Raw genomic sequence first — 12,328 nt, 5'->3', positions numbered from 1 at the left:
TACTAAAGTTGCAGAACACTGTCCCTTAGGCCATAGGGGAATGGGGGTGATGTGTGGCTGGAGCCCATGGGTCAGTGGTGGACAGTGAGGAGTTGAGCAGTCACATGAAAGGGAGGACCAAGCCTCGGATCTTTCCACTGCCCTCCACTGACACTGCTTCTGCTGCTGTCCCTAGCTTTTCTGGGGGTGGGAGGAGGGCCAAGAGCAGCTCCTGCCCTGATGCAGCCTGGGGCTGTGGGTAGCAGCTACAGGGGTTCCTCCTTCCAGCACCTGCTCCCTGCCTCCCCTTTCCCCTGTAGCCTCCACTGGCTGGGAGCAGGTGCTGGAAGGAGGAACCTGCACACACCATTGCTGCTGGCCCCACCTGAGTTAGGCTCCCCAGGTAGCCAATCCCTGTAGTGTGGGGAGGAGCAGCTCCCTGCCTGTGTCAGCCAGGGGCAGTAACAGCAGCACAAGTTCCTCCTTTGCGTGCCTGCTCCTGGCTAGTGGGGGATGCTGTTGGGGGGAACAGTTAGGGAGCAGGGGCTGGAGGGAGGAACCTGTGTGCCCTGTTCCCTGCCAAGTCTGGCACCCTGCACAGCTGCAGCTTGTAGCTGAAGTAAGGCAGGGACTGCTCTGGGGCTCCCTCTGCACCAGGATCACCCGGGGACAGTGGTGGCAACAGTGGAAGCGTGATGCTTCTGTACCACAACACTGCCCTGGATCTACCCCAGTGGCAATTGAAAGGCCACTGGCACACTTCCATAAGCACAGTCTGTTGATGCTACAGCAGCACTTTTATGGCCCCAAATTAAATAGAGTTACAAGGCTGAGATACACAGCTCAAGAAACAACCCTGCACTGCAGCATTTAGTACAGCGGTTCTGAACCAGGGGTACATGTACGCCCAGGGGGTACGTGAGATATATTTCATACATTGTCTAACGCAGGTTGAAGGGCCTAAAAATTAATTTCCCGTTGAAAGGAGGTACATGAAGCCTCACCCTGAGACCAAGGGGTATGTCGACTGAAAAAGGTTCAGAACCGCTGATTTAGGAGGTTCTCCTTTGGTTGCTGAGGAAAATTCAGCCATCTAGACCCAGAAAGTCTCCTTAGAGTAAAATATAAACTGAAGCTTAGAGAAGCTGCAAAACAGCCAAAACAGACAGCAATGCTGCTTCACTGTGAGTGTCATTACTAATGGATAAGCCTAACAGCATTATGTAACAACCTCCAGATTGTATTTCACACATTCCTAAAATACAGGGGTTGTCTTTGCATTAGCATGTCAGAAATGTGGCTATATAATGAAATTATGTGGACACACTTTAAAGGCCCCCTACATTAATATCCCGTTGTGTTCATATTGGTGTGTTTAACCAGTCCAGTACAACTGCATTGGGAAGTTTCGATGTGGATCATCTTTTAAGTGTATCCAGCCCTCAGCCAGGTGTGATGGTGTCTATAACTGCAAAGATGGCGAGGACGAGTACAGATGTGGTAATTTGTATTTTATTATGATTTCTTCTATCGCATTTTTGCACAAAGTATTTGGTATGTTCTAGCAAGATGTAGGCTTGATTTGGTATGTTATGGCAAGATTATAGCTAGAAAGACTTCAAGAAGACATAACATCTATGAATCTATGAATCTATGAAAGACGAGAGAGATTGATGAAAAGTTCAAGGCATGGCTTTAGATGTAAAATCTTGCCAGTGAACTAATTTACATTTGTTCATAGAACAATCTGGATCATAGATTAATATGGCTAGTGATATTTGCCTTTGATAAGCATTTCCATAATAAAAATCTAGATGCTCTTTGGTTATCAATTTATTATCACTGCATTACCATTTATATAGAGGAGTCTATACATTCACAGTACTATGTGACCGCTACTTAATTAGTCAGGCTACACTGTTTTGGGGGCATGAATATGCATGGTGTCATCCCAAGGGTCACAGGGAGGTTGATTGAAGCCAAACAGGGAGAGCTCAGCAAAGTGGACCTTGATGCCTCCTGGGTATAATGTACACTCTGATTTCCAAGTCTGCCCTCTTAGCAACTGCTGGCACCACACCCTCATTTGAACCAGCTCCTTCCTGTGCTGCTTTCAACAACTGAAGGGAAATTCAGACTCTCCTCCCCTCACTTTTTTGGCAGGAAGGAGGAGGAGGGTTGATTTTCTAAAACACATACTTTTAAATTTCTATCCTGTCCCTGATGTTTAGTTTGCTAATGATCTCAAACTCTGAGCAGTTCAAACAGTTAAGAAAAGTTTTGTCCTGAACATTTTTCAGCAACAAGAGTTGCTTAGGCAGGACAGATTAACCTTAATGTTTGGGAGCTAGAGGGTCCTGCCCTGCTCCACGTGTGGATCTCTCCCCTGACCTAAAAAATGTGGTGAAGTATTCCTCTGCTCTGTTTCCCATATGAACCCCGTCCCTGCACCTCACCTATGGCTCTGTGCCCAGGGAGCTTCCCTGAGCATAGGGCAGGGCTGGGGATAGGAGTGGGTGAAACATGGAAGATACTGTCTTACATCAGCATCCCTTTATCTGACTTCCCCATAGAAGTCTGAGCAGGAAGCAAAACAACCCCAAGCTTCATTATCCCTGGGGCCTCTCTGCCTCTGCTGCTAAGTAGCCATAAAGGGACTGACCTCCACAGAAGCATTGCTCCTACAGGTGCTCTGCTGTTTGATGGGTGATGGCCAGAAGTGCAACAAATCCTTAGAAGGTGAATTACAGCTTTCAGTTCTGCATCATCCTTTCCCCTCATCATCTGCTGAATCCCTCCTAGCTGGGGACAATGCAAAATCCACAGGGGGATCCTTGAAGGACTAGACTTGAGATGCTGATTGGGTGTGTCAAACCCTACATCCCCATGACTATGCCATCTGCTAGTGCAGCACCAATTGAAAGTAGCTGAATCTTCCAGTGCTAATGTTAAGTAAATGATGTCTCCAGTGTTACATCTCCCACTGGTTTCAACTGGCATATGCTTGTTCAGACTTCTCAATGTCAGGCAAGTCATCTCTGTATTACAGCTGGAATTCCAGCAAAGACTTTCCTAATCTGTGTCCCCTTAGGCAGGAACTTGCCAAGTACATCAGACTGCACTAATAGAGTTGCAGCCCTCTGATCCATTATTAGGTAGTGAAAGAGGTGGGGAAAAGGTGTCTCAAAGGAATAAATATTCAAAAGAGCCAAGTAATGAAAACTGAATGAAATAAGAGATACAAGACCCATAGTGAAGCGCTCATACAGTTTTGTATATGGTGAATTCTCAGTGGTTTTTATTAACTATTTATGGGTGCTTTTCTTCTTCTGACTTTCCCAGTCAGGCTGAGTGGCAGGAATGCAGTGCTTCAGGTATTCACTTCTGGTTTCTGGAGGACTGTCTGCTCCGATGACTGGAAAGAAGCCTATGGAAATACTACATGTAAACACTTAGGTTTCTCAAGGTACTGAAAAAGAATACGGGGATGTCTAAGTGGCACTATATACTCTAACATCCTAAAATATGATGGGATGGGTCGTGGGATTGTTCTGTTGACACTGAACATGCAGCAAGCAAGATTTAAATCTAGACCTTAATGGGTGTGTTCAGATGGGAAGGATGATCTGAGTATGCCTTACCCACCCACACCAAATCTGAAACATAGCAGTGAAGCTCTTCCAGGTGCAACATGCGTGACTGCTCTCAAGCATATCAGAGACTAAGGTCTTGAGAGTAGAGACAGGGATGGTCCCAGAATGTGTTCAATGCTGCATTTTCTGGTTTGGCATGTACACATGGGACCAGGCAGACAGAGCCTGCCCAGGAATACCCTTCAATGGACATGCAAGGTTCATGATGTAGACATACGCCATGTCCTAATACTGTAAATCTTGGGGCTACAGCTAAATAGTGATAAGGCTAAATCCGCTTTATGGAATTTAGGTTCCTGAACCACACCCTCTCCTTCATAACCAACACTTTTTCAGAGATGCATCAAGCAATGTGACTATTATCTGTAATATATGGTGTATTTCCCATTCCTCTCATTCCCTCCCCAGTGGGAAAACTGCATATAGATTATTTTTATTAAATCTGCTATAAGCCTGTTTTTCAGACTCTTTAACCACTTAAAAATGGTTCAGGTCAAGTGAAACGAGTGTAATTTGTTCTGAAATGAAGTGTTTTGTTTTCAGAGATTTATTAAAAACAAAACAAAAACTGTTATCTTAAGTATGGCCCTCTTCCTCATACTCTATAATTCAGTGGGTGGAAGGCTTATCTGGGATCAGGAAGATCTGGGTTTAAATTCCCTCCTGGTCTATTATCTCAGAGGAAAGCTTAGGTCTTCCGTCTCCCAGGGAATCATTTGACCTTCAGGCTGTTTTGAGGTAGGTCCTTCAATCTCACCTGTTGAAGTTATTCAGTCATTAAGGCAGCAGGGGAGACAAAAGTGAGAGAGAATGAATCTACAGTCTAATGGTTAGGGCTCTTTCTTCAGTGGTGAAGTAATTGGCTTCTAGTCCTTTTGCCACTGAATATTTTTTAATTTTATACAAAATAAAAATAGCTTAAAACAGGCTACCACTCAACAGACTCACCCAATTGCCTGTGGGTTAGGATACTGTCTTGTTAAGTGGGAGATTTGGGTTTAATTCCATGGTCTGAATCAGCAGTCTCCCATATCTTGGATTTGTGTCCTACTACATGGCTATAGGGCATAAGAAAGACAATGTGATTACAACCTCTTTCCACTCTTCCTCAGTTTGGTGCATAAATAATGCCTAAGACTTCTTGTAAATTTAGCTGAAAAATGTTCCTTTCAGAAACAGTGAAATGACCTTATTTAATCATTTTCAATTTTTTTCACCTTTCATTTTTTTTCATAGACTTCATAGACATTAGGGCTGGAAGGGACCTTGTAAGATCATTGGGTCCAGCCCACTGCCCAAGGGGCAGGAAGTCAGCTAGGGTCAAAGGATCCTAGCAAGACAGGCACCCACATGTTTCTTAAAAGTGTCCACAGTAGGTGCTTGCACCACCTCCGGGGGGAGGCTGCTCTAGGCCTCAGGAGCTTAGACAGTAAAGAAGTTTTTCCTTATGTCCAGCCTAAAACTCTCTTGCAGGAGTTTGTGACTGTTGGATCTTGTCATCCCCTTTGGTGCTCTGGTGAACAGGTGTTCCCCCAGATCCTGATGCACACCCCTTATGGACTTATAGGCAGCCACCAGGTCCCAGGTGTCTTTCCTCTGGACTCTTTCAAGCTTCTTCACATCATTCCTAAATTGTGGAGCCCAGAATTGGATGCAGTACTCCAGCTGCAGCCTCACCAAGGCCAAGTGCAGCACGCGGATGACATCCTGGGTCTTGCTCGAGATGCATCAGTAGATGCAAACCAGAGTTTTGTTTGCCATGCCAGCGGCAGTATCGCATTGGCATCTGTTTACTGTACCAGATTCACTGGGCTTGCGTTCCTTGTTTACAATTCCCTCCCTACTTCTAATGTGAACCTGATGGAATTCAACACAGAGAAATGCAAGGTGCTCCACCTCAGGGGGGAAAAAAACCTGCTTCACACTTATAGGCTCAGGAATGCTACACTCATTAACACCATGACTGAAAGAGACTTGGGGATCATGATTGACCAGAAGATGAACATGAGCCACCAATGCGCCTTCACTGGCGCCAGGGTTCCCATACCACTGGGGTTCCCCTTAGAATACTGCGCCCTCACTGGCGCTAGGGCCCCACCCCCTGTGGGTCCCTATGAGGCCTCCTCCAACCCCCACAGCCTCACCCAAACCACCGGTGTAATATCAAAGCCAAACATAAACTCGAGCCTCCTGGCTATAACTCAAACATAAAGCCTCCAGGCAGAACCATGGTGCTCAAACCTCTCCGAGCTGCCATCCTTCACCCAGCTAGAGCGGTTAACTATGATTCTTGCCTCCTAGCTCCAGGAGCTCCTGCCCTCTGGTTGCTGGCAGGGAACTGCTAGCCTGGCCTCAGCCCTGGGCTTTATGAGGGCCAGGCCCTGCCCCCTTCCGGCCAGCTGACTCATTAGTTGCCAGGGCAACCCACAGCTGTGCTCGTTATGTCCTGCCAGGGCTCTCTCTCCCTGGCAGTTTCCATTCTCTAGGAGCGGGGCAGCAAGGTGCCCCGCGACAAAAACATTAAAGAGTACAGGTCCAAGAACAGAGCCTTGGGGGGATGCCACTTGTCACCGGGTGCTGTGTTGATTCGGTTCCATCAACTACCACTCTCTGGGTCCAGTCTCCAAGACAGTTCCCCAGCCATCAGACTGTGGAGTAGTTGAGGGCGAAGTTGTCCAATTTTTCCATGATGATGTCATGGATACCAGGTCAAAGTCTTTTTTGAAGTCCAAATATATGATATCAACCTCTTCCCTTTTGTCCAGGTGATACGTCACCTGGTCATAGAAGGAAATAAGATTGGTCAGGCAAGGCCTACCTGCAACAAGCCCGTGCTGGCTATCCCCTCAGAATGTTGCCTTCTGTTAGCTTGTCAAGAATGGTTTCTTTGATAAATTTTTCCAAAATCTTCCCAGGGATTGAGGTCAAACTGATTGGCTTATAGTTTTCTGGGCCTTCTTTCCTCCCTTTCTTGAACACGGGCACCACATTGGCTCTCTTCCAATCTTCAGGTACTTTACCCAAGCACCATGAGTTCTTGAATATCCTCACCACTGGCTGCACTATGCTGTCTGCTAGTTCCTTTAGCACTCTTGGGTGCAATCTATCCAGACCAACTGATTTGTGGGTGTCTAGCCTGTCAAAATGCTCTCAATGTTTCTCATTTTTTGTTAGAAATGAATTGCTGAATTTGATCTAAATTCATGAGCATTTTTTTGTTACCTGAAACTGCATTTTTTTAGCAAACAAAATATTTCCCTGAGGGGAAAATGCCCAGCTTTTGTTCCTATTGGTTCTCTGTTGGTTTTATATGTATATCCTAACAAATATGTTTCTTTGAGAGAAACTGAAATTCTAAATGAACATGATAGAATACAAAATTTTAAAAAATGAATATCTGCACATGAAAACCAATTGTAAAATTTATGCTTATCAGTAAACAGACATCCTATGATTTTGTGCCCAATTAAATGTAGCCAACATGGGTTGAATTTTAACAACGACTCAGAATAAATTGTTCTTAAACAACCTACAAATAAAGAATTATCAGTTAGAATCAGAAAAAATGCCACATCCTGCTCCTGGAGAATTTACAAGTAGAAAGACAAATAACATAATTTGTAATAAACCAATCATTACAAATTATTGACTCACATCACTTATACAGGTTACTTCAAGAGTGAGGAAAGGAAATGCACATTAGGGTTCCAGAGAACACATGGGCCACTTAAAATAAACACTTCCCTATAAAATTAGAATTATATTAGAATTAATACTTCTGCCAAATCAGGAAGTGTATTCTTTTCTCATTGTGTGTCAGTTCCACACTAATTAAGGAGAGTTATATACACATAACAACAGACCCAGAACATCATTGCTTCATTAGTCATGAAAACAAAATTTGTACTAACTTTCTTTAGTACAACCACTGAATTATTTAAAAGCATTATGGAAATTCTGTTTTGGGAAACTGAGTTTATGATTTATTTGCAGTTACGTGAGTTCAGGTAACCTGCCTGTGGATGCAGTTGAAGAAGAGTTTCAAAGATATTTTGTTTCCCTCAGTCACTGGTTGTCATCCAATCGAGTGACCTTCCTGCACAATGCAACCCACATAAGGTATGTTTAGATTATTTAGTTAAATAGAGCAAAGTTACTAAACAAGTCAGACTGAATATGGTGAAAGAAATGGGCTAGTTAATGGAATAATAATTATTAGGACAACTTGTTGCACAGTTTGCTGAAGAATTTACAACTTTCTTCTGACATGCAGGCTTTTATAATTACTACATGAAGTTTTATATCAGACACCCAAGGTTCATTCCATTCCATTTTCCCCAGTGAACAAGTGTTGGCCCTGATCTAAATCCCACTGAATCAAATAAACCTTCCTTTGGTTTGCAAGGTCGCAGACCACCTCTAGATATCTGAAAACTAAACCAGGTCTCTCTTTCTCTTAGGAATTTGAAAAAAAAAGCAATAAGCTTATTTTAGGAATTAATATTACTTTTATGACTATTATGTCTTTTCATCTTAGAGAAGAATGTACTTCAGGCAAGGTAATCATCTTAAAATGTTTGGGTAAGTGCTTTGGAGAAGTAAAAGATCATCATCTATCTGCAGTTACATCCATTGCATAGCCTTATTGATTTATATTGCATGGCAAGACTTGACTACTGTATGTGGAATGAATCTAAGAAAATCCAGCAGCAAATTGCCATCATTTAGAAAGTGGTGAGTGTTTTTTGTGATGCTTAGGAAGAAATGCCTTCTGCAAATAAAATTTCAAGAAATTTCAGGAATTCAGAGAAGAATGTGTTGAGTGAGGAGCCAAGTAATAGGGAAAAGGAGCATGGATGGAAAGAGGAGGAAATTATTTAAGAATTGTAACAGCTAATTCATAACTTCCCCTTATTGTCATCTGGGATGAAGAAGGAAAAATTATGTCTTGCCTGTGGCTTTTCATGCTACTCCCTTCATATCAAACAGTCTTCACATTGGGATGTAGAAAACAGTAAGACATTCTGTTCATCCATGCAGAACTGAAAATTAACTTAAAGATTACTGGGTGGGTATCCTGCTCCATAATGTCTTTCTACCAAAGAGAATTCAGGAGGGATATTAACTGTATTGTATTTGAAAAAATGTGGATGGAAAACCCAGTAGTAGTATCCTTAACAGACCTTCTTGAAAAAAATGTGTGAGATCTCCCTCTGAAAAATTGCTGTTCTTTGCATAGAGTGCAGGCTAAACAAAGAAAATTCTACCTGGGTTTTTTTATATATCTGTTATATTCATTTTTATTCCTCTGTAAGGTTTATACAACTCTAGGCCACTCGCATGATTAGTGGCCTTCATGATAGACCCTACGGGGGGAGGTTGAGAGAGCTGAATCTCTTCAGCCTTCACAAGAGACAGCTGAGGGGAGATCTTGTGGCCACCTATACATTTATTAGGGGAGGCCAACGGGGAATAGGGGATGCACTGTTTACTAAGGCGCCCCAGGGAGTGACTTGGAATAACGGGTGTAAACTAGTTGAGAATGGATTTAGGTTAGATATTAGGAAGAAATTTTTCACAGTGCGGGTGGCCAGGATCTGGAATGGGCTTCCAAGATAGGTGGTGCTGTCACCTAGCTTGGAGGTCTTCAAGAGGAGGCTAGATAGTCACCTGGCTGGGGTCATCTGACCTCGGTCCTCTTTCCTGCTAGGGGCAGGGGGTCGGACACGATGATCCATTGTGGTCCCTTCCGACTCTACAATCTATGAATCTAAAATAGGCATCTCTAACATAGGCCCGAAGCAGCCAAATATGGCTACTTGTTTAGGATGTTGGGATTCAACCTGAAGGCCAAGATACTATTTCATACTCCTTGGATGCATCTACACATGCACATTTACTGCACAATAATTTAGGTTACTGTGCACTAACTGAAAATTACTGCACAGTAAGGTCACACACCTACATGTGCATGCCCTTACTGCGCAGTAAATATGGCAACTTAACTTGTACGTAAATTTGATATCTGCCTCATACAAGTATCAAATTTAGGTGCAAACAGTTAAGGTGCATTAATGCACATGTACATGCATTAAAGCGTATTAAGGCTGTGTGTGTGGACTAACTTTAGTCCCAAGTGAGTCTACACACAGCATTATTACACTTTAATGGCCGCACATGCAGATGTTGGCCTAAAACCCACTTTACAGTAAATGCATGTGTAGACATGCCCTGTGAGGAAGAGTGCTGTGACCTAGGAGCAGAAATTTGGAGGTGCTGGCCTGGTTTGTTCTGACAGGTACCATGTTTGGCAGAACATGTAACTGAGGTTCCATTGTGAGTTTTCAAGCTCCAAAATTCCCTTTGACAAGAAAGTGATGAGTAGGCAGAATTATTTCAGTAAGGTGAGGCTAAATTGCAAAGTTGAAACTTAGAGAAATAGTCATAATTTTCTTATTTCCTCTGAGATTTAGCAAGAATCAGTCTTAATATAATTGACTGCAGTTTCTTCCTCTCTGCTTACCAGCTGAGAAGCCAGACATCACTGAGGTCAGAGTCAGATAGTTTACAAGAGGTCCCTGTTGCACTGTGTTTTATGTCTATGTATTGCAGTTTGAGAAGGAATTTCAGTTATGTCTAAATTAGATTAGAGAACCAAAACTTGAGGGCTAATGAAAAGGTAGTTATCAACATTATTGCCATAGCCTGTTCTCTCTGGCTTCTTTTTCAAAAGTCAGAGAGGAGCCTTGTTACCACATTTCTGAAATAAAGGGACCACAGTTTCCACTTTCAAGGGTACTGCCTTCATTTAAAGATTTTATGGTTGGACTTAGATACAGATATGTTCAATAGGAGGCTTCTAACTTATCTTGCAAGGCATCAAAAAGCTTATTGACCTAAAATGTGGTCTAAATGCAACTTGCCCAGCCTGCTGGCTATGATTTACCTTCTTGGTACAGAGCTCTGGAGCACTGAGAAAGAGGAGAGAGCTATTGCCTGGGGCACAAACAAGACTACTTCTCTAAGCAGTTACGTATACACAGTAAATCTGAAAGGAATGAAGACCTGCTGGGAATAGTTCAAGCTTGAGGTTCAATAGCATGAGACCGGTTATACTACATGCCTCTTTCTTGGGCCATTCCTTCCAAACATGAGCCCCTGACAGGGGGTCTGATACTTGTCCAGTGGCTCATCTACGCCCAACATCAGTTAGCTGTTAAATAACACTCAGAATTAGGACACTGAGAGATGTTGGGAATGGCCCTGAATCAATATATACAATTTCTGGCTAGAAACAAAGCAAAAATTGTGCTGAATCAACACAAGACCACTAGCCCAAGGGCTGCATTTGTTTTAGGGAAGGTGTAGTAACATTTGGCAAACCAACTACTATTTATTGGTCTACTTTTAAAAAAATGAGGATTATCTGGGCCAGTGTGTGTGTGTTGGGGCCGGGGGGAGGCAACCTTTGTGGCAAGCATGCAACAAATTAGCTCCACGCCCTCCCTAAGTGCCACTCCCATCCCCTTCCCCTGCCCAATTGGCTGTTCTGCTTTCTGTTCCCTGCCTTGTGCTCATCCCCATCTGCTGCTTTGTTTTATGCTCCCTGTCTGATTTGCATTTCTGCTCCCTGCCTTATGTGTTGCTATGTTGCCTGTCCCCTCATAGGTCTGCCACGTCACACACAGAGGCTGGTTGTGCTACTTATGGCACATGCCAAAGGTTGGCTACCCCTGATCTAGCCAATAACTTAAGATACCAGAGTTTTGTTAACACTATGGTTCTTCCATTTGTTTGCCTAAAGCTACACACCAAAGACTTGTACCTGGACCTTATGAGAAGGTCATACAGACCAGGGTAGACATATATGCCTTTGACTTGAAGGGAGGGATGATATAGTATTTGTGAATGCCTGTGAAGAAGTTACAAGTAGGAAAAGGGAGTATGTTGTATTGAAAATGCTTCCTGTAGCAGAAGCAAATGTGATCAGCAGGGATCCTGGTTTTCTTTCTTTAAGAATCACAAATTCTCTGATAAAAAAAATCACAAATTCTCTGATTAAAAAACCCCAAATCCATGATTAAAATGAAATGCCACTCTCTCTCTCTGTGTGTGTGTGTGTGTATGTGTGTCAGTTGAACACAATGTTTTATTGATATATTTACGATTTTAAAGTGATTTAGAAGTCTACCAGCATCTCCATCACTATAATAAAAGAAATTCTAAAAACCTATACATTTTGGCATTTGGTTTTGGGGGTTTTTTTTATCATGGAAAACCAGAGCTCTCCCTGCCCCCTTCACTCACCAGGACCTGGATCTAGCTTCAACTACCCCACCCCGCCTTCCACCCCACTGCACTGAGCAGCCCTGATATGCTGGTGCCCTGCCCATGCTATTACCTCTCAGTCCCCACCCACGGCCCCCTGGGCCCTATTAATGCCCCTCACTCCCACCCACAGCCCCCTGCCCCTTCCAGCCCTGCCAGCGGGGGCTCGCAGCTGCCAGGGTGACAGGGCTAGGAAAGCGGATCTGCAGCCCTCTGTCCCCTACAGCAGTGCCCAAGCCCCAGGAGGTGGTGGCTGCAATAGCCTGCAGGAGGAGCAGAGCATGGAGCCTGGCCAGAGCAGAGCCTGTATTGGGGGGCAGATGTGGGCTGCCTGCTGCGGGCTTCGACTCCCTGTCCTGCTACCCTCT

General features: G+C 43.8%; 1 protein-coding gene across 1 annotated transcript in view; it reads left to right on the top strand.

Moving 5' to 3' along the window:
• The window catches only part of TMPRSS3 (transmembrane serine protease 3), a 35,093-nt gene that overhangs the window by 4,132 nt on the left and 18,633 nt on the right, over positions 1-12,328 (top strand). Inside the window, exons 4-7 of the mRNA XM_014611168.2 lie at positions 1,363-1,479; positions 3,322-3,445; positions 7,626-7,751; positions 8,170-8,213. Of these exons, the coding sequence (XP_014466654.2) occupies positions 1,363-1,479; positions 3,322-3,445; positions 7,626-7,751; positions 8,170-8,213 (411 nt within the window). The remainder of the gene's footprint in view (positions 1-1,362; positions 1,480-3,321; positions 3,446-7,625; positions 7,752-8,169; positions 8,214-12,328) is intronic.

The sequence above is a fragment of the Alligator mississippiensis genome, chromosome 1, assembly GCF_030867095.1.
Source record: "Alligator mississippiensis isolate rAllMis1 chromosome 1, rAllMis1, whole genome shotgun sequence".
Classification (NCBI taxonomy): Eukaryota; Metazoa; Chordata; order Crocodylia; family Alligatoridae; genus Alligator; species Alligator mississippiensis.
Note: the sequence above shows the minus strand (reverse complement) of the source record. Positions and strands in the feature narration are given on the sequence as shown.